We start from the raw sequence: 27621 nt of genomic DNA on the forward strand, positions 1-27621 counted from the left end.
CAATAAGCTAGAGAAAAGAAACTGTTATTATGAAAATCGTAAGAGAAAATGCACTTACAGTACTGTACTGTATTTATTGAAAAAGCCCACTTATAAGTGGACCCACACAGTTCAAATCCATGTTGTTCATCAGTCACCTGTGTTTAGAGAACCAAACAATGATCCGCCGTGGCTCCACCCCATCCCATCAAGGCTGGACTCCTTAGATGTCAGCTTTGGACCATATCCTACTGGCATTTGTTTGGGGGTCTTGAACTCAGTGAACTCTGGAGTTGATGTTTTCCAAACCTGGCTACACAATGAGATCATCTGGAGTGCTTATTAAAAATACAGGTTCCTGTGTTCCACCTCTATCAGTTCTAATGCTGAATTTCGGAGTCATCAGCAAACTGTATTTAAACAGATTACCCAGATGATTCCTTGTCAGTGCATCTGGGACCAGATACTGAGTAGAGTGGTTCTACAGAGAACTCTGGTGGCCTGTCCCAGAGCACTGGCCTCTGCCCTGTCTCGGTCGATGCCTTTGTCAATGCCTTGGCCTAGCAGCCAGGCTCATCATATCCACCCATAAGAAGTAACTAGGAAAAGCCAAGGATCATTCAGATAAAGAATCAGGATTCAAAAAGCCCTCAGATGTTTTGGAAGGATAGACAGACCAAGCATGGCAAAATCAGGCTCAGTTGGGAAAGTTGTAACCTCCTTCCCTGGTGAGAAAATACCATGCACCAGCACAATAGGGAATGGGCACAGCTTAGAAAGCAATAGAAAAGGCTGTGGAGTTTTGGATAACTTCCAGCTCAGGAAGACAATGAAGCCAGGTGAAAAACCAGGGGAAAATTATAATCAATAAAGCAAAGGAGGGGATAATCTGTGTGTGTGCGTATGTGTGTGTGTGTAGTTTAGAGAAACCCAGGATCTCATACAAAGTTCTGGAGTCCACCTTTTTAAAAAGAAATAAGAAAAGAGGACTTTAAACATTTTGTAGCCTTAAAAAAGAAGGAAATCCTGCCATATGCAACAACATAGGTGAATGTTGAGGACATTATATGCTAAAAGAAATAACCACGGAAGGGCAAACATGCATGATTCCAGTTATATGAGGTATATAAGATAGTCCAACGATCAGAGTATAGAATGGTGGTTGGCAGGAGTTGGAAGAGGAGAAATGAAGAGTTGCTAATCAATGGGCATAATGTCTCAATTATGTAAGTTCTAGAGATCTGTCCAACATTGTCTCTATAGTTAAGAAGACTGTATTGTGCACTTAAAAATTTGTGAAAAGAGTAGATGTCATGTTAAGTGTTCTTTTTTTTTAAAGATTTATTTGAGAGCGAGAGAGTGCACCCGCAAGCAGGGGAAGGGGACAGAGGCAGAGGGAGAGAATCTCAAGCAGATGCCCCACCGAGCACAGAGCCTAAGGGGGCTTGATCCTAGCACCCTGAGATCATAACCTGAGTTGAAACCAAGACTTGGATGCTTAACCAACTGTGCCACCCAGGCACCCCTCATGAGTGAAAAAAAAGCAAGTAGGCAACGATTGGAGAAGAGTAGCATGAGGGTGAAGAAATTCAAAACCAGATCCTTTGGGAATTTTTGAGGGGATGGGGGATGTTCACCTGAACAAGAGAGGAAAGATCTCTGCCTAAGAGAGATCAGCTGAGCTAGATTCAGCTCTCCAGAGGGTTGTCTTGAGGAAGAGGAGTCAGGCTACTAGTGTGGTTGCGAGGGCAAGAACTAGGACTCAAAGGGCAGAAGCTCCAGGAAGACAGATTAAAGCTCAACATAAGATAAATCATCATAATGGTCACAGGCCAAAGAGATCTGAGTTGTTTCATAAAGGCAGTGACCTCCCCATACTGGGAGGGTATCAAGCAGAGGCTGACTGTTTGCCTGTACAGGGCACAGTGGAAGGGTTTGAAGAGTTGACTCATGGTCTTTTAAGGTTTCTTCTAAAGCCACGATTCTGAAACTTTAAGAACACACCAGAACACCTGGAGAACACTTGAAACAAGTGTGATAAGTACTTAATGATGTCTGATGTGAGCCAGGCATCTGGGAAATAAGGACTGAAGAGCATTTGCTCTCCATGAGCTCACAGGCAAGTGTGAAGAAACGGAAAGGAATGAATATTGCCCTGTGCAAGGAGAGGTGTGAAAGGCCAGCAGAGTCAGGGGAGTCTTCCTTGGAGGTCGGATGAAGGATATCAGAGGCAAGTCTGAAAGGATGAGTAGGGATTAGCCAGACAAAGGGGGGACATCGGGAGCAGAGGGAGACCATGTGGAGGCCTTGCATCCCTAGCAGCAAGATTCTGCTCAGAAAGGCCAACCTGACCTAAACTCAAGAGTAGAAAAGAGGGAGATTCCAATCAGTGGAGGGAGTACTGGGAGGCCCTGGGATCCTTCCCACTCTAGTCTGAACCCGAGAAGAGCTGTTGGGGTGCCTGCCTGGCCGGCCAGGAGCCCAGAGGACATGTCTCTGGCCACCATGTCGGCTGCTCCTTTCCCACCTGGTCTTGGCGGTGGTACAGGTGTGAGAGCTCTTACGAGAGGCTGCATCAGTGTGGCTCGGAGGCAGAACCAGGCAGCTTGACTTCCGAGGTGCCAGAACGCAGCCAGTCTGTCACTCCTCAGATGAAAAGCATCAGGTGGAAAACAGCAGGTGTAATACATTACTTATCTCTTGGCAACAAACAAATGCCATTCAGGTTGCTGTGGTCTATCTGCTGTGTTGCTTTGCTACATTGGTTGCCCCCAACGACAGCTTCGGAAGGAAAGGGAAAGACTCATGTAGCCTGCTTCATGCCATAACATTGGAAAGCATGATTGTTCAGCTGGGAAGTGGAGGCTACCTTTAGCCACCCGCTCTGTGCTGTTGTTTATCCATTGAAACATGCTTCTCCCAACCGCCTACGCATAACAGTATAAGGACCTCTGTGCCTTTCACATGCTGTTTCCTCTCCCACTCAGTTGTAGAAAGCCTTTCTTCTCTCCCAAGGGCCCAAGTCTGTGTCCCCACGGAATCCTTGTGTGTCCCCCACGGTATCCCTATGCTCCCCTCCAGCATAGTATTTAGCATACCCTAGCAATTGTCAGTTTCTTGATCTGTTCCTCCAATTATCCTGCAAACTTATAAAATTGTCTCTTGAGTTTACAGGCACAGAGCCTGGCATGTGATGAGCCCCCAGGAGTGCTCAGGGATGGGCTGATTCCAACCAATCTAGACAATGCTCTAAAATGTTTGGTAGTCACAGAACTCCTTTTGCCTGATGATACAAATCACATCTTCATAATATCTCACACTTGATTAGGAGATAATATTTTATAGAGCACTTTCATCTGCATTATCTCATTGGAGGCTCACAACAATCTTAGGGAGCCAGGAGGATTTATCCATTGTGTAGGCTCGGTGGTTAGAAAAAGCAGTAATTGTGGTGGTTAAGAAGGTGAACTCTGGAGTCAGGATTTTACATCCACTAGTAATGTTGGGTAAAGTTACCTGAACCTCTTTGGGCCTTATTTTCCCCATTTGTAAAATGCGAGTGATAGTTTCCACGCATGGATCCCTAAAAACAATGTTTGACACAATTAAGTGTTCAACAAATCTTAGCTATTATTGTTAAGTTGCTTGCCCCAAATTCCGTAACAAACAGACCCAAGAGTCAGTGTTCAATGTACGGTGTGTTACGTCCAAAGACAGTGCATGCTTCATTGCATCACATCCGTGTTAACTGTGCAAAGAAATGCTCCTCGTGCGGCACAAGGAACAGCGGCCTTCCCAAGCCCCGGGTTCCATGATCGCCTCATTCTACAAAGCAGCTCAGAGAAAGGAATCCATGCTCCCAATGGGCAATGTTGGGGCTGCAGTCTCAGGTCTCCCTCCTGACTGATAACAGGTATCTTCAGGGACTCTGGCCCTTCTAGATGCTTTTGGTCATACACATATATACAAGAGGCAGCATAGCTGAGGGGGCTGCTGTGGCCATGACAAGAGTCAGTATAGCAGAGATTCTCAGTCTTTCTGGAATGGAGACTGCCTGAGCTAAAATTCGCCTCTACACACTTCCTACCTGGGCACATTATCTAGCCTCTGTATGCTACAGTATTCTCATCTATAAGGTGGCGGCTTTCATGGTGTCTACTCATGGGGTTGTCTGTGGGGGTTAAAGGAGTTAAGCTGTAGTGTGTACAATGCTTGGGACCGTGCCTGGCTCAGAACCAGCAATAATGGTCAAGTATTGCTGTTATTACTACTACCATGAATGCTACAGCAGAGACTGGGCTAGTGGTCCCTGACGCTGAGCATGGAAAATCGGGGAATGATGGAGGCTGAGAAGTTTGTGAAAACAGATTTTTGAAAAAGGTTTTATTTATTTATTTGACACACAGAGAGAAAGCACACAAGCAGGGGGAGAGGCAGGGGGAGAGGGAGAAGCAGGATCCCCACTGAGGCGAGAGCCCAATGCAGGGCTCGATCCCAGGATCCCAAGATCATGACCTGAGCCGAAGACAGATGCTTAACTGACTGAGCCACCCAGGTGCCCCATAAAATAGACTTTCTTAATCCACATTTCTGCAGTGGCCACGAATAAGTGAAGATCAAGAAAATATCCACATTTGATAAGTACCTACTATGTGCTAGGTATAGCTTTCCCATGTGTTATCTCATTTCATATTCACACATCTCTCCACAACAGGTACAATTATTCTCATTTTTGAGACGAGTAAACAGAGGCTTAAATAGTTTAAGTGACTTGTCCAAAGTTATACAATAAGTAAATAGAATCGGGACTGTACCAAGGTCTGTGTCCAAAGCCCATCTCCTCCATGCCACATTATGTCACCTATGGGAGAGAGGCTAAGGGTGGCTCTGGGGGTAATTTTGACATCATCACACTTTTTCTCCTTTAAGGCTGGGGCTGTTTCAGTGACAGAGGTGGAAATTCAAAATCAGGGCAAGATCGGGAGAATGGTGCTGAGAGTATCTCAGTTCCATGTGTATGCAAATGACTTAGGGGGGATGCGGACAAAGCCAAGACACCAGGAGTCTGTCAGTCAATCAATACCATCCATCACTGTGAAGCCTGGTTGTCATGGTAACTGGGGATAAAGCCTGGAGCCTGTTAGAATCTGGTGCCTGTCTGTTCAGGGTGACTGGTTGGTTAGCAGGCACAGCAAAAGACCCTTTGGGCCAAGCCAGACTGCTTAGCCATAAATATAAGACCCTTCACAATCAGATTCCTGCCCACCTTACCCTCTGCACTGTTCAATCCAGCCCAGACTCTTTAGGCATCTACCCTGACTCTGCAGAGTGTAGGAAAGCTCCAGAGAAGGCCCAGCATAGATGGGCTTGGATTCTGAGCCTCTCTTGCTAGGAAGACACTGAGCCTCTCCTGTGGACCAGCCTCAGCCTATGCGCAAGACTCTGGGAACACATCATTAACAAGATGCATGATGGAAACAGGCAGCTGCAAAGTGTGATATATCTAGCTAAATCCCGGGTGCACTGAAGTACCTAAGAAGGCTCCCAACCCAAAACTATAGAGACAGAAAAGCTGCCTGGAAGGGTCCTATCTAAGCAGAGACCAAGGATGTGATAAGCACTAGCCAGGTGAAGAAGAAAGGGTATGGGGAGGGGAGCAGAAATCCGGGTGGAAGAAACAGCACGTTCCTTCTTATAAAGCCTCAGGGAGAAAGAGGGTATGATTAAGTCGAGGGAACACAAAAGCATAGCACAGCACAGCCCAATGCTGAGTAATGGGGCTAGAGGGATGAGCAGGGCCAGAGCATGCTCCCTTGAATGCTGGCCATCTTATCCATGGGCAGGAACCCTCCTGTTCTCAATGGTCACCTTTGCTTGGCTCCAGCAACCTGCCGTGCTGTAAATTGTCACCCTCCCTATGGCTCCCTGGATGCCAACACTGACTCCATTTCCAGGCTACTGATGTTATCACTCTTCCTGCCATAACTCAGCCACAAGATTGCCCTCATTAATGCACTGGCCTTGGGGGCAAGCCCTCCACAACAGAGCGTGGCCTTTGGGTGAACCTGGACACTTGTCTCCTACCACTCACCCTCACCCATTTGCTGCTTCAGCCATACTCATGAGACTCCTTCCACCCAGAAAACCCTAGCTCCCTTCTCTGTTAGGCAAGCTCCTACTCCTAATTTTTGGAAGTTTAGGTTTGAATATCTTTGGAGTCTAGAAAAGGGGAGGGGCAGAAAGTGTGGGTTGCTCCCTCCCTTGTGCTTCTACTATATTTATTTCTTTTTTTATTTATTTATTTTTATTTATTTATTTATTTTTTAAAGATTCTATTTATTTATTTGAGAGAGAGTGAGAGAGAGCACATGAGATGGGGGAGGGTCAGAGGGAGAAGCAGGCTTCCCGCTGAGCAGGGAGCCCGATGCGGGACTCGATCCTGGGACTCCAGGATCATGACCTGAGCCGAAGGCAGTCGCTTAACCAACTGAGCCACCCAGGCACCCTACTGTATTTATTTCTATTTGAACATTTTCACATTATATTATTCTTAGTCCCCAACTAACTGCACATTTCTCCAGGGCATGGAGCTCTATGTTTCATCTCTTTGTCCCTGGAGATCATGGGTTCTCATTGACTGGATGAGTGGTTGAAAGGATGAACGGAGGGATGGTGGATGGATGGATGGATGGATGGATGGAGATTAGATTAGGAGAAGGGTTCTCCTCAGAGATTGTCTCCTACTTCCTATTTTGGGTAACAAAGAAAAATGTTGTTTTCTACTCAGCACCTTCGTGAAAGGGAATTATAAGCAAGCAACAGCAATAATATATAAATGTGATGGGGAAAATGAGAATTTGAGGGACTTCAATTACACATTCATCCTAACCCAATGACTCCCCGTACACAGTTTAATCATCTGGGCTGCCTTTGTCTCATTCTCTTAAAGGAATAAAAAATGCACAGCTCACCTTCCCTCATTCCCCCATTCCACTGCCTCTGAAAGACATCACTAACTGATCACAGCACCATCGGGCAAAGCACCTGTCCTGTGTCATAATCCTGCTAGCATTTGCTATTGAAGTCAGCTGCCATTCCTGGCTTAGACCCTTTTTCTGGCCGTCAAGGCTCTAAGGCTCACCTCTTTGAGTGCTGGAGTGCCAGCACGCCGTGCTTGTTCCTGGCCCTGTGGCTGTACCTAAGCTTCAGAACAGACAACCACAAGCTGGGCAGTGTAACCCTTCACAATTCTGCCAGTTACAGTTCCTGATCAGCAGGTCAAACTGATCCCAAATTGCATTTAGGAAAGAGTATTGAGTATAATCCTCCCTTAGTCATTTTTAAAACCTGACTTAACCACTTTCAAAGTTATCGCAAGCTGTTTAATGTTTTTTTTTTAAAAAAAGAGAAGTGAAAAAATAAAAATAAAAAGGTAAATGAAATAAAATATCAGATGGACCCCAAGAAGCGTGGAGCTGGGAATTAGAAGTCCTCATGTTAAACCTCACTCTGCTCCTAGCCAGTGGTTTCACCTTGAACATGGCATTCTACCTTTCAGTGCCTGGTTTTCCTGGTTTGTAAAATGGGAACAGTCATAAGATGGCTCAAAGCATTACTGAGAGGCTTGAGTGAGATGATATTCATGGAAGCACTCAGAGCTGCCTGCCACAGAGCTCAGTTAGAACTCCCATCTTTCATTGCAATTTGGATAAACTTTTCATTAGGTGAGACTCTCCAAGCCTGTCTTTGGCAGTGATTACTTACATCTCCCTCTAGCTTTCTACCTTGTCTGCCTTCCCGTGATGGTTAATTTTATGGGTTGATTTGACTGTGCCATGGTTGTGTCCAGATATTGAGTCGAACATTATCCTGGGTGTTTCTGGGAAGGTATTTTTGGATGAGATCAACATTTAAATCAGTATACTGAGTAAAGCAGATTGTTCTCCCTAATGTGGGTGGGCCTAACCCAATCAGTAGACATCCCAAATAGAACAAAAAGCCTGACCCTCTCCTGAGTAAGAAAGGACTCTTGCTGTCTGACTGCCTTCAAGCTGGGACTTCACCTTTTTTCCTGCCTTTGACTCATACTGAAACATCAGCTCCTCCTGGGTCTCAAACCTGCCAACCTTTGCACTGGAACTAAACCATCGGCTCTCCTGGGTCTCCAGCTTGGCAATTGCAGATCTGGGGACTTGTCAGACTCCATAATTATGTGAGCCAATTCCTTAAAATAAATCTCTATATCCTATTGGTTCTCTGAAACCAGTTAGTTAGAACTCCAACTAATATACCTCCTAATGCCTTCCTTATGGCTACTGATGATTTTTCCTTTATTTAAAGTAATGAGATATGTATCTATAGTCAGTGGAACACACTAGATGGTATTTTTAATGCTTTTTTTACTACCCTGAAAACTAAGCAATACACTTTACTCCATGATCCAGCCCACACACATCCAGATAAAATAAGTTTCAATACTTCATCATACTTTGATGCACTCTGATATTTTCCATCTTATTTTATTCTATTTTGTTTTGTTAAATGCTGATCATGACCCACTAACTTTCTTTTACACTCTACTAGTGGGCTATGACCTGCAGTTTGAAAAATCCTAGGAAAACCATCCCTGAGACATTATAGCATGTCAGTTAATATCAGTTTCCAGGGTTTGACCCCTGGCTCTACTAGTTAATAGCACCATGACCTTGGGCAAGTTATTTAACATCACTGAGCTTCAGTTCTTAATTTGTAAATTGGGGATTATAGTATCTTCTTCCCAGGTCTTTCTTGAGGATTAAATGAGATAGTACGTTTAAAGTGTTTAACTCTGCCACATACAAAATGCTCACTAAATGTTGACTGTCTTGCCACCTCTGCTAGAGCCTAAGCCTCTGATATATGGTATCAGAATGAGTGATAGAATGTGTGAGAAAATGTTGGGGGGATAAATACTTGGACAGTATACAAACTCTACGCCAGAAGATGTTGATTCAATACTGACTGAATCCTGTTGAGTGATTTACTTAAGCTCTTTGGACCTCAGCATTCTCTCTATAAAATTGGGGAAAATACTGGGCGCCTGGGTGGTTCAGTTGGTTAAGCGACTGCCTTCGGCGCAGGTCGTGATCCTGGAGTACCGGGATCGAGTCCCGCATGGGGCTACCTGCTCAGCAGGGAGTCTGCTTCTCCCTCTCCCGCTCCCCCCTCTTGTGTGCTCTCTCTCTCTCAAATAAATAAATAAAATCTTTAAAAAAAATTAGGGAAAATACTAATACACCTCCTCATAAGGTATTATGAAGACTATCTGGAATATTAGATGTGCATATGTTGTACTTTACCAATATTAGGAGTTATTATATGTAAATATATTTTATTAAAACCAAATATTTCAGTTAGCTCTAAGTACAGTGAAGTTTAAAAATTAATTCATTTTAGGTGGTTACCAATTTGGTTGTCCACACAATAAATCATTCCTGACTATAATTAGATGATTATGACAAAGAGAGAAACCCTGTTACCTTCTGTGCACCCTCGATGAGAGGAACCATGTTGGTATCTAGGCAGTGCTTACTGTGTTCGTGTGCTTAATAAATGTTTGTTGAATGAAAAGCTGAAGGAATGGGTAAGTAAAGGAAGGGAAGTGGCAGGGAGGAAGAGCATGTGGAATTATAATTGACATCAACTTTAGTGAGTTTTAATTGTGTTTCTGTGGCTTTTTCTACTCTCTGAGTTAGGTGGTAGACCAGCTGGTCCAGGGCCCCTAGCTGGAAGGTGATGATCAATGACCGGCAGAATGTACTGTGCTCTCGCTGGAAAGGTCTTTCCCAGGGTCACTGTTATCTGGCATCCATCAGGGGGAGGAATGATGGAACACAGGCACTGATTTGGGCAGAGTTGTTAACACTTTGAAAGATAGTGATGAGAATTCAAAGTGACCTTGATGAATGGGAGAAGCAGTCCCTCCAAAACTGGATGAAGTTCCAGGGACAGAAATGAATGACCTTGATCAAAAAAAAAAAAAAAAATGGGCAGGTAGAGGAGAAGGCATGATTGCTGAGGCTCCAAGTCTACAGCAAAAGCATTGGCCACTGCAGGCTGGACACAATGATAATGATTTCCTTTCTATTTGAAGACTGTTTCAGAGCTGACCAATTGCAGTGCCCTATGAGACAGGTTATCTTGTTATCCTCACTTTACAGATGAGAGGGCAGTTAACATTACAGAGTTAATAACTGAAAACCTGGGAATAAAATAAAGCATGTGGTAATAAAAGAACCACCATAGTACAGCAACTACAGGTAACACTTTCTAACTCTTACTATATGCCAGGCGCTGGGCCACTTGCTCACATAAATAGTTTCATTTCATATTCACAAGAATCCTATGAAGTAGCTACTATCATTGTCTCATTTAGAAGAACAGAAAACTGAGGCATGAAGAGGATAACTAATTTGCCTGAAGGTCACTTGGCTAATAAATGGTGGAGATGAGATTTGAATCCAGGCAAAGGTTCTGATTCAGAACCTTTTCCAGCAATTGATATTTATTGGGTGCTTGTTAGAGGCTGAGCACTGTACTAAATATTTTCTGTGCATATGTTCACTCATTCCTCACTCATTTACTCTGTGAGATAAAAGCCATTAATACTTCCAGCTTGGGCGCCTGGGTGGCTCACTTGGTTGGGCGACTGCCTTCAGCTCGGGTCATGATCCTGGAGTCCCTGGATCGAGTCCCGCATCGGGCTCCCTGCTCAGCAGGGAGCCTGCTACTCCCTCTGACCCTCCCCCCCTCTCATGTGCTCTCTCTCTCTCATTCTCTCTGTCTCAAATAAATAAATAAAATCTTTAAAAAGAAAAAAAAATACTTCCAGCTTAACAGGTGAAGAAATTGAGACTTAAAATGACTAAATAACCTGCCCATGATCACACAGCTAGTAAGTGACAGAACCCATGTGTTCAACCACTGGGCTACGCTACTATTATCCTGCATTCAAGGGGGAAAAATATCTAAACACTTACTATGGAAGATGTGGTTAGAATTATTCTCAAACAAACCTTTTTGTTTGGTCTTGAAAAGCTGAGGTTTAGAGAAATTAAGTACCCTGATCAAGGTCATGCAGCTACTAAGTGGTGGAACCAAGATGCACACCCACATGTGTCTGACTCCCAAGTTTAGGTTCCTTGTTACCATGACACTAGCATATGTTTTCCTTCTATAGTCCTTGATCACATGACTTTATGGCCTACTGACCCCACCTACAACTGGAATCTATAATAGTAACTACTGTTTGGACGGTGTTTTACTGTTACACGCAAACAATGTATCATGGAACACTACATCAAAAACTAATGATGTAATGTATGGTGATTAACATAATAAAATAAAATTTTTAAAAAAGTAGTTTATTGCCCATATATTAGTGATGGGAAAACTGAGATTCAGAGACATAAAGTATTAGCTTTCAGATGGCAGTGCCTACATGAAAAGCAAAGATATCTCTGTTGGAAAAAATATTTTTACTACCACACTGCCTGCTGGCTTTCATGGGGCCAGACAGTGCTGCTGGTCTCCTTCACAGGCAAAGCATCAATAGATGTCACTTTCCACAAGGTCTTTGCAGAGTTCTTTCAAATGGCCAAAATCCATATAATCATGAACCTTTAGAGTCTTGAGGACCATTTGTTTACTTTCTATTCCATGCACGGTTTCCATTATAGCATCCCTGATAAAGGTATCAATCAGATTTACCTAGATTCTTAGATGCTGATGGGACACTCTATTTCCTGTTATGTTTTGAAAGACAAAGGGCACAGAAGCTGAAAGAGATGTATTAGAACCTATCTCCATTAACCACAAAACAGGAGTCCAGAGCAGACCACTACCATCTTTGTCCCAAAGATATTTATGGAATATCCACTAACTTCTGATACTTTTCTCATTTTACATGTCAACATGGGTGGAGGGAACTGGCAGAGAAAACACAGCATAACCTGGTGAGCAACAGTCAAGGGACTGAAGCGGAAGGCCCGGAGGGTAGGTACTGAGGACGTAATGAGACATATGAGGAGAGAGGGAGGAAGTCAGAATTATTCCCAGATTGTGAGTCTGGACAAAGGCAGCTGGGATAAAAGGGAAAGAAGCCTGGACTATAGCTCAAAATAACTCATGTATTTTTTCATTTACTAATGATAGAGGTTTATAGCCTCATTTCCTTCATCTGTAGAAGTAAGGAAACCTCTCCTCTTGCAGAGATCTTTGGAAGATTAAGTAAGAAGATACATAAAACAGCCAAAGGCATGAAAAGATGCTCAACATCACTCATCATCAGGGAAATGCAAATCAAAACCACAGTGAGATATCACTTCACACCTGTTAGGATATCTATTATCAAAAGATAAGTGATCACAAATGCAGGTGAGGGTGTGGAATAAAGGGAACCCTGTGTGCTGTTGGTGGGAATGTAAACTCGTACAGCCACCATGGAAAACAGAATGGAGGCGCCGCAAGAAATTAAAAATAGAACTACCTATATATCCAGCAATCCGACTTTTGTGAATACATGCAAAGGAAATGAAATCATTATCTAGAAAATACATCTATACTCCCATGTTCACAGCAGCATTATTCAGATTAGCCAAAATATGGAAACAATGTAAGTCAACAGATGAATGGATAAAGAAAATGTGGTACAGATATCCAATGGAATATTACCCAGCCTTTAAAAAGAAGGAGATCCTGTCATTTGTGACAACATAGATGAACCTGGAAGACATTATGATAAGTGAAATAAGGCAGACAGGGGTACCTGGGTGGTTCAGTCGTTAACCGTCTGCCTTCAGCTCAGGTCATGATCCCAGAGTCCTGGGATCGAGCCCGGCATCGGGTTCCCTGCTCGGCTGGAAGCCTGCTTCTCCCTCTCCCACCCCCCTTGCTTGTGTTCCTGCTCTCGCTATCTCTATCAAATAAATAAATAAAATCTTTTAAAAAAAGAAAGAAAGAAGGCAGACATAGACAAATACTGCATGGTGGAGCCAAAAAAAAAAAAAAATCAATATCATAGAAACTGAGAGCAGAAAAGTGATTACCAGAGCTGAGGGTGGGAGAAATAGGGAGAAGTTTTTGAAAGGGTACAGATTTTAGTTATAAGATGAATAAGTTCTGATGTATAACATGGGGATTGTAGTTGATAACACTGTATCATATAATTGAAACTTGCTAAAAGAATAAAACTTAAATGTTCTCACCAAAAAAAGGCAAATAGGCAAAAACAGTATGGAGGTTCCTCAAAAAATAGAGTTATACCACATGATCCAGCAATTCCACAACTCAGTATCTATACAAAGAAAATGAAAATACTAACTAAAAAAGATAGAGGCACCCCTATGTCTTTTTGATAATAGCCATTCTGACAGCTGTAAGGTGATATCTCATTGTGGGTTTGATTGCATTTCCCTAATAATTAGTGATGTCAGGCATCTTTTCATGTGCCTGTTGGTCATCTCTACATCTTCTCTAGAAAAATGTCTTCAGATTTTCTGCCCACTTTTTAATTAGATTTTTTATTTTCTTGTTCTTAAGTGGTATCAGTTTTTTATATACTTTGGGTATGAACCCCTTATCAGACATATCATTTGCAAATATTTTCTCCTATTTAGTGGGTTACCTTTTCATTTTGTCGATGATTTCTTCACTGAGCTGAAGCTTTATAGTTGGGCCGAGTCCCATTTGTTTATTTTTGTATTTGTTTCCCTTGCCTTTGGAGGCAGGTCCAAAAAAATTGCCAAGACCAATTGCTTCCTGCCTATGTTTTCTTCTAGGAGTCTTATGGTTCAGGTCTTACATTCAAGTCTTTAAACCATTTGAATTGATTTTTGTATATAGTATAAAACAGTGGTCTGGTTTTCCCAACAGCGTTTATTAAAGAGAATTTTCTTTCTCCATTGGTTATTCTTGCCTCTCTGCTGTAAATTAATTGTCCATACATGTGTGGGTTTATTTCTGGGCTTTCTATTCTGTTCCATTGATCAGTGTATCTGTTTTTATGCCAATACCATACTGTTTTGATTACTATAGCTTTGTAATATAGTTTGAAACCAGGGAGTGTGATGTCTCCAGCTTTGTTGTTCTTTCTCAAGAATGTTTTGACTATTCGAGGTCTTCTGTGGTTCTGCACAATTTTTAGAATCATTTGTTCTAGTTCTCTGAAAAATATGTCATTGGAATTTTGATAGGGATTGCATTATATCTGTAGGTAGTATGGACATTTTAACAGTATTCTTCCAATCCGTGAGCACAGAATATCTTTCCATTTATTTGTATCTTCTTCAATTTCTTTCATCAATGTCCTACCATTTCAGAGACTTTTATAAGACCTTACACTGAAAACTGTAAGACATCCTTTTATTTTTGCTGCATGGTTTCATGCTGCCTTTGAGGGAGAAGCATTTTATCTAAAGGATACATGAGAAGAAAACAGCCTCGTGCATCCTCTGGGGTGAACCCAGAGAGGATCTGAGGCAAACCCAAGGACAAAAGATTCCTCCAGAGCAAACCAGCCAGTGTGTTCACTTAAATCGTTCTATACCAAGCTCGTCTCTTTGAGGACATGAACATACACCACACGGGGTGTTTCTTAGGAACAAGCATTTTATAGAATAAATATTATTATTTGATATGGATCAAAGATACACAGAAAAAGACCGTAACAAAGAGGAAAGAGAGAGAGAGAGAGAGAAAGAAAGGCATCCAAAGAGAAAGAGAGAGATGGAGGATGACAGAGACAAAGAAGAAACTAGACAAATATCAAATATGGAGAGAAGGGTGTGCATGATTCTATTTGTCAAAGGGAAAGAAGGTAGATATTTCTGTTCTTTGTAGGTTAATATGTAAATGGAATTCTGATTTATTAGCGGTCTCCAGCAGATGAGGTGATGATTAGCACATTTCCATATTTATAGAAAAGCAACACTAACTTTCCGGATTTATAGAAAATCAGCTCTTCACAAATAGCAAATTGTGCTATTATCGACATATGGTTTTCTATAAACAGAGCTGAGGTAATTATCCCTGGGACAATTTGTTGGTGGGCTCCTTTTGAATATTAACCACATTGGAAGCCCATTTCTGCCTCACAGATTTTAAAGAGGAGGGGCCATGAGACACCCCAGACAATTAATTAGTAATCCAACATCAAAGACAGAGCCCAAATGAAAGGCTCTACCCAGGACCACATGGTGGAAAGACCATAGGTCCAGGGCTCTGACGCCAGCTTCCTGCAGCTCTGGGCAAAGTAATTAACCTCCCTGAGGAGCCTCAGCATTTATGGGCTAAAACTGGGATAATACCAACCTCCAAGTGTTGTCAAGAAAACAAAATGAGAATGTGTGCAACAGCACCTGGAACCTAGTAGGTCCTCAACAAATGTTAATAACCATGTTTCCTCCCTTACATTTTTGAATGATTCTTTTAAAAGCCACTTGAATTAAGTTTTTCAAACTCCTTTTTTATATTGACCTATCATAAACTGTTTGTTTTGTATCATGACTCCATACGTGTATAACTGGAAAAAATTTCTTGAAGCAATAACTTATATTCACTACCTGTAATCCCCTATGATATTCTCTAGTCTCTCCTTTGTTGTTGCTGTTAAGATGTTGTTTGTGATCCGTACATTGATTTTAAGACCTGCTATTAGGAAGGAAGTACTCTGCTGCAGGAGGGTGGAGACCATATTTAGATTTGCTCACCATTGTATCTCTAGCACAAATACATAATAGAGAGTCAAGAGATATTTGAATTATAAAAGAATGAATACATGGATAGATGGATGAGTTAATGAATGACCCTAATCAGGAATCTAAATTAATGCCCCCTTTCAAACTCCATGTCTTGTTTTATACATTCACTACTTCCTTAATGCTGTGCTGAGTGCTAAAGAGATAAAGAAGTGTCCGACATAATTCTTGCTTTCAAAGATCTTGCTATCTAGATGAGAAAAATATTACAATTTGGAAAATAATCTTTTGAAGATTAAAGAGTGTGGAATTTACATGAATGTGCTGAAGGAAAGAAACGGACAGCATGGGCTGGTGCAGTCAGGGAAACTTCTTGAAACTGGGAATTTTAATTTAGCTTTGAAGTAGGGATAGATTTCTCAGCCTTCTACTCACTCATTGACTAGGTCAGTCATTCTCAAACTGTAGTGAGCATCAGAATCACCTGGAGGACTGATCAAAACACAGACCACTGGGTCATCTTACCAGTTTCTGATTTAGTAGGTTTGGGATGGGATCCTGAGAATTTACATTTCTAACAGGTTCCCAGGTGATGCGGATGCTGCAGTTAAAATCCACACTTCGAGAATCACTGTTCTAACCATTCTGAGTGAGACCATGAAGGCTCTTGATGCCATGCTAAGGAGTTTAACCATTCAGGATTTTAGACAAAGAAGTGATATCGCTGTATCAGTAAAGCAGAAAGATCATTCTGGGAGCAGTTGTTGAGAATGGATTGCAGAGGTGAGCCTTCCCCTAGATTTTGGAGCCAATGCAGTGATAAGTGACAGGTGGGAACCCACTCCTGCACAGCCTACCACTGTGGGAGTGAAGGTGGAGGAGAGGGGTGGAGTGAGGGCTGTTCCAGAGCCAGAACTGACGGTTCTTTGAGATCTACAGAGTAAAGGAGGAGGAATCTTGGATGACTGCAGGTTTCTAGCATCACGGACTGATTATATGGCAGTTCCATTAACTAAGAATCTATATTTATAAGTTTTAACATTTTAAATAACAAAATCCCAAATATTGTTTATTATCAAAGAGGTAACTATAGTGTAATAGAAAACATAGTTTGGGGCAGCCAGACAAGCCTGAGTTTAAATCCTGTTTGTGATGCTTCCTAGCACGTCATTTCACCCTTCTGGACCTCAGTTCCCTGTAAATAATAATACTCTGAACTGCAGTGCTTACTACAACATACTTCTTGGTGCTCCTCCCCCTGTTCCACCCCCAGTCCATTATCACCTCCACATGTCTCCCTGCTCTAATTACAGCACTGCCCTATGCAACCTCCTACACAAGTATTAGGTATGTTACCTTACACGGTTGTCCCCCATGAGATCACACATGGCTCATAGTTAGTGCTCAGAAAACTGCAAACCACATCCTGGCATATGCATTGGCCACTGTGTATGTAAAGCTTCTGTCCTACTTACCAAGTGATTCCATTTTTTCTCTGTCAAGCACCAGGATATATTCATAAACGCCACCCATTGATCCAGACGTTATGTAATGAGTGCCATAGTTATTGATGAACTTGGCATACATGCCGTAATTGTACTGCTCTGGGAGCTCCATTAATGTTTGCAGCATGCCTTCATCCAGCACAATATTGTCCCTTCTCATCTTAAAATGAGCAGTCTGCACCTTTGTGAAAATTCTCAGGAAATTATATTTCTGCCAGCAACCACCACCATGGAATAAGGGACGAGAAGAAACAGAGTGCACATGTTACTACATGACATAATGCGAAAGGTAGCATTTAGTAGCTGTGGGAAATATATATTTACATGTAAACACATGAGCATAAATACGTTAGTATTATTCTATTTTACAGGCATATATGAAACACCAGTGTGTGCCTGGCTGCTTCTCTCATGCCTGCCTCTCTGTTCCCACTGCCCCTGTTCAGGTCCTCTTCTCCTCCACTCTCATCTGGGTTGGTTCCTGCAATGTGCTTCATGATGTTGCTCACTCTGTTCTGCCCCCAGTCCATTGTCACCTGCACTAATTACTCTGCTCTAATTACAACACTGCATGATGCAACTTCCTGCACAAGTATTCCATATCCACTCACAATTATGCTTAAGAATGTCTTTGATGACATGAAGTGCTGACCTTACCTATTGATGTAACTTACTGAACTGTATCTGTAAGAGCCTGTAGTCACTTGCATTATGCCAGGAGCAGAGGACGTAATCTTGAATGAGATAGGCCCCTGCCATCATGGAGCTTACGTTCTAGTGGTAATCTTGTACTATTAAGGAATAAAGAAAAGCAAGCTCCTGAGATAATAAAAAAAGAGACAAAACTGGGATAATTTTGGATTGGCTCAAGAAGAATGGGATTGGGGTGCCTGGGTGGCTTAGTCTGTTAAGCATCCAACTCTTGGTTTTGGCTCAGGTCATGGTCTCAAGGTTGTGAGATCGAGCCCCACATCGGGCTCCATGCTGGACATGGAGCCCACTTAGGATTCTCTCTCTCTCCCTCTGCCCCTTCCTTGCTCAGGCTCTCTTGTGCTCTCCCTCTCAAAAAAAAAAAAAAAAATTAAGAGGAAGAGGATTGTGTATGGGCATTACTTCCAAGTAAACCTTGATCCAAAGTGATAGTGAAATTTTGAAAAGACCATCTGCTTTGAGAAAAGTCCACATGACCATGTAATAGCCAGATCTCAGAACAATTCTTTCCCTTTAGAGCAATAGCTAACTTGTGGCAAAGCTCCAGAATGGAAATTTGTATTTGTTGAATAAGTTAATTTTCATAACTGTATTTTCATCATCCAGAATAATTTTTTGGGCCCCAGCTAAACCCACAGTGCTGGCATCAATATTGTTGAGGCATTTTGGTAAACTTTGAATCAATTCAGTAAATATTTCTGGCCCCTGACGATTTCTCCATCCTCATCACTCCCTATGTTCCCTTCCCACCCTGTGCGTCAGCTGGTTGAAGTCCTTGCAATCCCACATTAGTGTGAGGCCATCTGTCATCCCCAGGACTTTACATACTGCTGTTTCCCAGGCCCAGAATACCCTTGGCTGACTCCCACCTCCCTTCATCGGGACAACCTGTACTAGTCTTTAGACCCCAGTTTAGGTGGATGTCCCTTCCTCAAAGGAGCATTGCCTGGTTGCTCAGGTTAATAGGAAGTTAGTGGTGAATGTTTGATGAATCAATGAATGATTGACAGAGCACACCAGTCCTCCAATCTATTCCGAAAAGCAAGGCTCGCTTTCGAATTCTTCCCAACCTAGTTTACAGGGCCTGGCTTTCTCTTTAAGACATTACTATTCTAAGTATTTCCCTGTTTGCTCCAGGTAACCATGAAAAAGAGTGGGATGAGGCGATAAGAGTTCTATTCTTATCATTCAGTTTTATTCCCTTTGTGATGATTCTGTGTGCAAAAGCGTAGTAAGAAAAACAAACATGATTACCACTGATCAGACATTTCCAATTACACAAGCAAATGCAGGTTCAATTACTACTGTACTTTTTAATGCAATTAAGGTAATGCATGTTCAGTTTAAGATTATGGAATACTGTTTGACACAGGCATTATGTTTAATACCTTCTGATTATACTTGTTTAACTCATTCAAGAACGAAGAGTCTCGTGACCCGGATACACCCACATCCAGTGTTACAGGGCTGCTTACAGGGCCCACACCAACAGTTACTCCGGCTGACACAGACTTGTCATTTTTTACTTTAGAAAGAAGGTCATGTACATCATCGTACAACTCTGAGGAGAGTCTAGTATCTGCCAGGGCCTGAAAAGAAGCAAACAGATGTTAGCTTTGTGCACATAGAGTTATATTCCAATTTGTGCTTAATATTTAAATCTTTGCTCTGTAAAATATCACAAAGCAGATTCTTATCAATAATTATTTTAAAAGGCTACTCCAGGCATCAGATTGATGCTCACTCACTAAAATACCGAAAATATAGCAGTTAGTTTATTTGTTGCTTAGTGGCAGTGTTAAAATATTTATTTAAATACACACACTCATGATTCTGATAAAATGCTGTATTGTTCCGAGTACGGATTTTTTTTCCAGCTGACTTAGCTTTCCTGGAGAGAAGGTCACCTGTCTCTGCAATGGAGACATCCAGAAAGCCACGTCTGGGTGTGGATCTGGGAGGAAAGGGGCAAGGAAGCCGAACGAGTGGTGGGAGCTCTAGGCAGAGGTATGCTCTCGTGCTGCCCACAAATGCAAGGTTATTTCATTCCAGGCACATGGTAGGGTTGCGTGTCTCTGCCAGCTTGAATGGAGGCATGGTCTTGTGCCTGGTCTGAGCTGAGAGAACAAGGCTTAAGAGCACATGAGTGGTTCGCTCGGCAATCACGAGAGCATGTGTTGAGATGGAGCCTCCATTCGTTTGGGTCCCGAGTGTCTGTGATGATGAGTGCTCCTTCCACCTTGGGATGGATGCATAGCATAGGGCATTGTTGCTTTAAAGCACTGAGATTTCAGAATCCTTTGTTGTCACAGTATAGCCTAGTCTGTCTTGCTGGACACGTAAGCGCCAGACCATCCTCAGGGTTAGGGAAACGGTGTCATCTTTGTCTTCCAGCTCGGCTTACCAGAGGCTGATAGTAGAGGTGGAAGCTGGGGGGGAGAGGGCAGAAACCATAAGCCTGGCCTTGTCCTACTGTCAGTATTTTTCTCTTGAGAAAGTTGAGGGAGGGGGGATGTGACTAATAATTGTTCAGAATCCTTGGATCCTACCATCTCTCTGTAAAGATAGAATGCATATGACTATATGGATATAATGTGTATAATTTGTCTTCCCTTCTAAATGACAGAGAGCCGGGGCTCCGTTGAGCTAGATCTGGGTTTGAATCTTGTCTCTGCCACCTACTGCAGTAGACCTTTGGGCCTGACACTTTATCCCTCTGAGTCTCTCGGTCTTTTTCCTATCTAAAATGGGGCAGTGATAATATCTACCTCATTGTCTTGTTGTGAGGATTAAATGAGAAGATTTGTGTGGAAGTATGTGATCTGGTGCACGGTGAGCATCCGGTGAAGCTGTCAGTGTGGACATCTCACCCAGAGTGGGGGAGGGTTACAGAAAGGAGTGGTCGGGAGTAGGCTCTGGAACTGGCCATGAGCCATGGGGGGGCTCTGAGTGCCCAGGAGAGCACAGAATTTTAGAGATGGAGAGAATTTAGGGATCCACAGCATTTTGCAAGCGCTTCTCAACAGCAGAAGCCTTTCTGTAAACAAAATCCCATATGGAAAACCAAGATAGGAAAGTTATCAGAGAAAAGACAAATAAGGAAAGTTATCAGAAAAAAGACAAACACCATGTGATTTCGCTCATAATGTGGAACTTAAGAAACAAAACAAATGCACAGAGGAAGAAAGAGACAAACCAAAAAAGATTCTTAAATACAGAGAACAAGCAGGTGGTTGCCAGAGGGGAGGTGGGGGCGGGGGGAGGATGGGTGAAACAGGTGAAGAGAATTAAGAGTACACTTCCGATGAGCACAGGGTGATGTGTGGGGGTGTTTTTGTACACCAGAAACTAATATAACACTGCGCTAACTATACGGGAACTTTGAAACAAAGCAAGAAAGGAGATGATCAGTAGGCAGCTGCTCTTGGTGAAACAGGCGCCTTGGGCTCAGAAAACTGCCCAGCTACTTCCTCTCCTAACCCCCAATTTACATGCTGGGAAGCTGGGCCCAGGGAGGGGCAGGGAGCTGCTCAAGGTCTCAAATACTTACAGTCTAACAGAGCATGACTTGAACTAGGTCTTCTGACTAGCAGCCCAGAGAACTGGACCTCAAATCTGTTTTCATTGATTATGGAATGGAGCCAAGATGTGGCAGGTGGATGGTCACACTTCTGTTCTGCCTCTCGTTGGCCCTGCCCTTGCCTGTCAGTGCCCTTCAGCACCAAGCATGTGTAGGGGCAGATGTAAAGGGATCTTCAGCCACCAGCAAGCCCTACAGGAAATAGAATCTTCCAAAGCTAGGAGTCCATCTCCAGGAACAGAACTCTCTCTCTCCCCGCCCCCACCCTACAGTGGCCTATGAGCGCCCTGTGCAGACTTACCTCAAAGTGGTACTTGAGGAAGTTGTAGGGTTTCCGGAAGTACTTCTCATCCTCTCCGTAGTAGAGATGCTCACAGGTGGGGTCATAGCGAAGCTCCCTCCATTCCCCATTGTATACTGTCTCACATTGGCCCCCATAATACCTGGCATCGTACACACTCTGAGTTTCTTCCTGGGTCAGGATATTGTACCTAAATCAAAAAGGCAGGCACCTTCTGGGAGAGAGCACTGGAAAGGCAAAAGTAGCATCCTCTGGAAGATGTTATTGCTGGGCCGAGCAGCAGCTTCTAGAACTGTGTTCTGTGAACCCCTAGGGTTCCTCAAAGTACCTTAAACTCCGCTTTGGGTAACACTGGAAACCTGAGTGGGCTCAGCCAGGCCCCCAGGTTCCCTTTGACAGCTCCATCAGCACCTAGAACAGTGCTTCCATAGAGAAGGCACTCCTAAAAATTTGTTGTGTGAATTACAAAGGAATATGCACAATTATCAAAACTCCAAGCACAGAGCCCATTTCCCAGCTCTGCCACACCTAGCTGTGTGACCTTGGGCAAATCATTTCACCTCTCTGTGCCTCAGTTTAGTCATTTGTAAAAAGCAGTTAATACTACTGCCCTCAGAGAGCTAAATGCCTTACAACATGGAAAGGAACCAGAAAGTACTTAGCATATATTAAGTACTGAATAAACATTACTGTTGTTGTTTTTGTTTGTACTGTTTCAGAAAAAGGCTCTGTGGGTAAAAAATAGATTTGACATATTGACTCTCAGTGCTAAGTTGAGACTCTAATCCTCAGAAAGGCCATTATCTCCAAGGAGGCATGGAATGTCAGAGGGTGCAATTTGGAAATCATGGAGACGCCTGTTTAATTTCTAGCTCTGTCATGTACTAGCTGTGTGAATCTGGACATATTCTAGATGCGTTCTGAAGCTTGTTTTCCTCATTTGAAGAATGGACATAATAAAACTACTTCTCATGGTTTTTGCGACATCTAAATGAGAGTATTAAAGTAAAATGGAAGTAAAGTTGTAGCACATATTGGGCACTCCAAAAATGATACTTCCTCTCCCCTAGCCCAGTACCCTTCCAGAAATACTTTCCCTTGCTTCCTGCTCTGGGGCATTTCTCATCCATCTGCCCAGGAGCTGCATTTTAGGTTATAGATGGTTGAACCATATTTAGGCACAAACAGTGTTACACAGGTGAAATATAGCTTTAATTTTCTAAAAAAGAGAAGGTTAACTAAACAAAAGCATTTTGACTTGGCTAAGAGATCCAAGGACTAACAATCAAAGGGACTTATGGTATAGATAAGAAAATGATTGCTTGTCTCTGCCTCTCAAACTCCTATTCAGCCTTTAAAACCCAACTCAAACATTGCCCCCTCTATCTAACCTTCTTTGATTATCCTGGACAGATAGTTGTTCCTTCCTCTGTATTCACATGGCATTCAGTGATTACCTTTGGCATAGCATTTGTCATATTTGCTCATTCCCTCCATGAAAAGGCACAAAGGCAGAAGATGAGCATGGGGTTAACTATGACTAAAACCTGCCTTGAAGGAATAAATGGATAATTATAGAGTACCTGGCACATAGTAGAAATTCAAGGTATGTTACCTTCCTTCTTCACCTCTTCTCTCCGTCTCTTTCTTCATATTAATGGAAGTGATGTAGTAATAGCTATGGTGAATCGAATACACACTCTACCAGACATTTAGCATACATTAACTTTCAACCTCATGACAATTTTGCAAATGCAGAAATTGAAGCTCAGAAAAATTAGGTAATTTGCCTATAGTCACAGCTAAATTTTTTACACTAAAATCTGGGTTCCTTCCCTTTATTTTGCCCCTTACCTTTCTGTCTTTTTGCCCGTTGAACATGTTTCTGCCTTTGGCTTATAAATATAGGCTCTCTGGTGGGCCAGACAAAAACTCAAAGGAATAATTAGTCCTAAGATTATACTATAACCTCTAAGCATAAAAGGTTACTAAGCCTGTGTATCTTTAGAAAAGCTGATTGCAGAAGGCCCAGTGAAAATGAAAAGATATAGAGAAATTCCACTTTTTGGAAATCTATGCAGAAATACTCACATGTACAAAGATAATGCGCAAGGATGTTCATTGTAGCATTGTTTATAAGAGGAAAAAAATGGGAACATCTATCTTTCAATAGGAAGTAGTCAAATAAATTTTCATGTAGTTATACTATGGGAGAAGAATCAGCAACTTTTTTTTATAAAGGGCCAGATATTAAATATGTTAGGCTTTACAGGCCATAGGTCTTTGTTGCAAATACTCAACTCCCATCACTGCAGGGTGAAAGCTGCATCTCAATAAAACTTTAATGACAAAAACAGGCAACAGACTGAATTTGACCTTTAGGCCATAGTTTGCTGACCCCTGTTATAGAACACCATGTTGCTTAGAAAAATAATAGAAAATGTGGGGGGAAATCTTCAAAATATATTATTAAGAAAAAAAAAAGCAAGTTAGATACAATCACATTTATGTAAAATATACTTACGTCTATCCTGCACAATACATATAGGCATATCTTCCATATGATGTATATTGTCAGTGCATTGTTTACATGATCTGAAAGTCCTACACCAAACTGTTGACAGGGATCAGTTCCAGAGAGGGAAATGAGAGGGGGTGACTGGGTAGAGTGCAGGTTGGGGAGGGCGAAGGAAGACTTTTGGTTTTTGCCTCAAACAGGTATTACTTCTATAGCAATAAATAAAAATTTAAAAACTGGAACATGCTTAAATTAAAAAAAAAAAAAAAAGACACCAGGAAAAAGACTTCTGAGATCTTAAGCAGAATGAAAAACCGTCAAAGTGTCAGCTATTGGGAGTGGAGGTGGGGCCAACCTGCTGTCCAGTTTGGGCAAAGCACACTCAGGAAGTATATTTAAATGCTCCTTTGAATCACATGAGAGCAAGGTCATGGTCTACGGTCTTTTTGCCAGTAAGGAGGGAATTCTTTTTCTCAAGTTAACACCTCACTATTTCATGCTTCTACTCTGTTTATCCCACAGTCACTTTCAAAGTCAAAAAAATCCCCTTTTATTAGTATTAGGGGCTGAATTGTGTCCCCCTAAATAAACATTTAGATGTTAAAGTCCTGGACCCCAAAACCTCAGAATTTGACTGTTTTTTGGTGAGAGGATCTTTATGTAGGTAATTGAGTTAAAATGGGGCCATTAGAGTGGGCCCTAACCCAATATGACTGGTGTCCTCATAAGAAGAGATTAGGGGTGCCTGGGTGGCTCAGTGAGTTAAGCAGCTGACTCTGGATTTTGGTTGAGGTCATGATCTCGGGGTCCTGGGATTGAGCCCCCATGTTGGGCTCCACCCTCAACAGGGAGTCTGCTTAAGGATTCTCCATCTTCTTCTGCCCTATCCGTGCTCGCACACACTCTCTCTCTCTCTAAAATAAATAAATCTTAAGAAGAAGAAGAGGAGGAGGAGCAGGGGCACTTGGGTGGTTTATTTGGTTAAGCATCCCCCCACGCTCTCTCTCTCTAAAATAAATCAATCTTGAAGGAAGAGGAGGAGAAGGAGAAGGGCGCTTGGGTGGCTCAGTCAGTTAAGCATCTGACTCTTGATTTCAGCTCAGGTCATGATTTCAGGGTCATGAGAAGGAGCCCCACACAAGGGCTCCGTGCTCAGAGAGGAATATGCTTGAGATTCTCTCTCTCTCTCCCCCTCTGCTCCTCCCCCTGCTCTCTCTTGCTCTCTCCCTCTCAAATAAATAAAATCTTTAAAAAACGAAAAGCGAATAGGACCCAGACATACAGAGAAGCAAGGCCATTGACAAGCCAAGGAGAATGGCCTCAGAAGAAGCCAACCCCACCAACACCTTGACCTCAGACTTCCAGCCTCTAGAACTATGAGAAATAAATTTCTGTTGCTTATAAGCCACCCAGTGTGTGGCATTTTGTCATAGTAGCCTGAGTGGACCAATATGCCACCTCAGGGGGACAGTGAGAGCTGCCTCACTGGACGCACTGCACAAAGACCCTCTTCTGTCCTCAAAATAATACTCGTGATTGAAGAGCAACCATTCCCTGCTCCCAAACAGCCCGAGGGCAGGACTCACCCCAAGGCTGCATTCTCTGACCCTGGAATGGGGTCATATTGGCTGCAGTCATCTTCAGGGACCCTGACATCTTCACAGTCATCCTCGTCAGAGCCATCAAGACAATCCTTATCTCCGTTACACACAAGGTGGTGTTTCAGGCAGCGATCTGAGAGAGGAGGAGCTGTGGATGCTTCCAGAGCCTCCCAGACTCCACCCTCTCCCCGTGACCTGCATCCAGAGTCGCCCAATCCATCCCACTTCTGAAACAGCCCCTCACCCCTCTCCATGATCATCTCTCCATCCTCACTGCCTCTGCCCTCCTTCCAGCCTTTCTGTCTCCCACCTGGAGCCCCACCCCCAGCTCAGGCCCTGCAGTAGGCTCCCCTCTAAAATTCCTCCACGTGGCAGCTCCTGTGATCTTTCTAAATGTCAGCTTGGCCACATCATCCCCTTGCCCTACATTGTTCTGTGGCTCCCATTCCCATTCTTCCAAATGCCACAGTCTGGTCTCCAGTACTCTACTGGACCCATCCCCTGCCTCTCTTCCCAACACCTATTGCCAGCCCTTAAATCCCTGTGTGTGTTTGCACATCCTTTCTCCTAGCAAATTCATTGCTACTTCCTAAGTCTCCACTCAAGTGCCATCTTCAAACCTGTTCTGACTCCCCAGCACAAATTTGGGCATCCCCTGCCAGAGAGGGCCATTGGACCATGGGCCTATCTATGCCCATTACACTGGCTGTCCCACGGTATTGCCACCGACTCCTCGTAGGTCTCTCTGCCAAAGAGACAAGGAGTACCTTGAGGTCAGGCACTTTATCTTTTCATCTCGGGGTCCCCAGCAGGTATCACACTGCTCAGCAGGTAGCACATACATGCCCAGCCAGTGTTTATTCAGTGAATGGATGAATGAGTGAACTGGACCTTTTCTAAACGAATTAACAGATATTCCTACAAACTCACATCAAAATTACTTGGGCTACTGGGTTGGCTTAAAATGCAGGCTCCTGAGCCCCATCCCAAACCTACAGAAGGACAACTTCTGGGGAAGGGCTGAGGAGACAGCGCTTTAACCAGCTCCTGGGTGACTGTTTTGCACATTCAGTCTCCAGGGTGCAGCTGTTATCCCTCTGGAATGCTACTCACCTGTCTCCTTACACTGGAAATCCTGTCCACACTGTGCTTGCCTTAGACAAGGTGTGGGACTGTGACAGCTGGCTTGATCCCAGACATCGCCACTGCACATGGTTCCCCCAAACTTGTTTGGCTGCAGGAGGCTCCGGTATCGGTACTAAATCGGATTTTGAACCAGACACATTCATTGTCTATCAATCAAACAAGTTTTATGCAGGCAGGTCTCAGCTCAACATAAGGACTAACTGTCTAATGATTGAGAGCTGCCTAAAAAACTGTCTTTTGAGGGGTAAGTGTTCCTAAATGGTGGTGTTCAGCCAGAGGTGGCACAATCACCAGCAGGAATATTGAATAGGGCCTCCAAAGATCAAATGAAAGACCTTGCTTGAAGGACCTTCTCCCCCCCACCTTCAACCAGTTAGTACCTGTTCATCTTTCATGATTCATAATGCACCTCCTCTACATATTCTAGAGTTCCCTGTGCCTCCTTCTCTCCTCTCACTTGTCATATAAGGTTGTGATCCCTGGTCTACTTATTTATTTACCTTTCTCACTAGTCTAAGGACAGTTTGCATATAGGGGGAGGAGTGG

General features: G+C 43.0%; 1 protein-coding gene across 1 annotated transcript in view; it reads right to left on the minus strand.

Annotated features, from left to right (window-relative positions):
• C8A (complement C8 alpha chain) overlaps positions 1 to 27621 on the minus strand; it is a 62983-nt gene that overhangs the window by 14452 nt on the left and 20910 nt on the right. The window contains exons 3-7 of the mRNA XM_045895414.2: positions 27043 to 27187; positions 25915 to 26062; positions 21811 to 22000; positions 19318 to 19518; positions 17189 to 17429 (exon numbers count right to left, since the gene is read on the minus strand). Coding sequence (XP_045751370.2) covers positions 17189 to 17429; positions 19318 to 19518; positions 21811 to 22000; positions 25915 to 26062; positions 27043 to 27187 — 925 coding nt within the window. The remainder of the gene's footprint in view (positions 1 to 17188; positions 17430 to 19317; positions 19519 to 21810; positions 22001 to 25914; positions 26063 to 27042; positions 27188 to 27621) is intronic.

The sequence above is a fragment of the Mirounga angustirostris genome, unplaced genomic scaffold (assembly GCF_029215605.1).
Source record: "Mirounga angustirostris isolate CCGP_5_RB_7025 unplaced genomic scaffold, mMirAng1.0.hap1 SCAF_4, whole genome shotgun sequence".
Classification (NCBI taxonomy): domain Eukaryota; kingdom Metazoa; phylum Chordata; class Mammalia; order Carnivora; family Phocidae; genus Mirounga; species Mirounga angustirostris.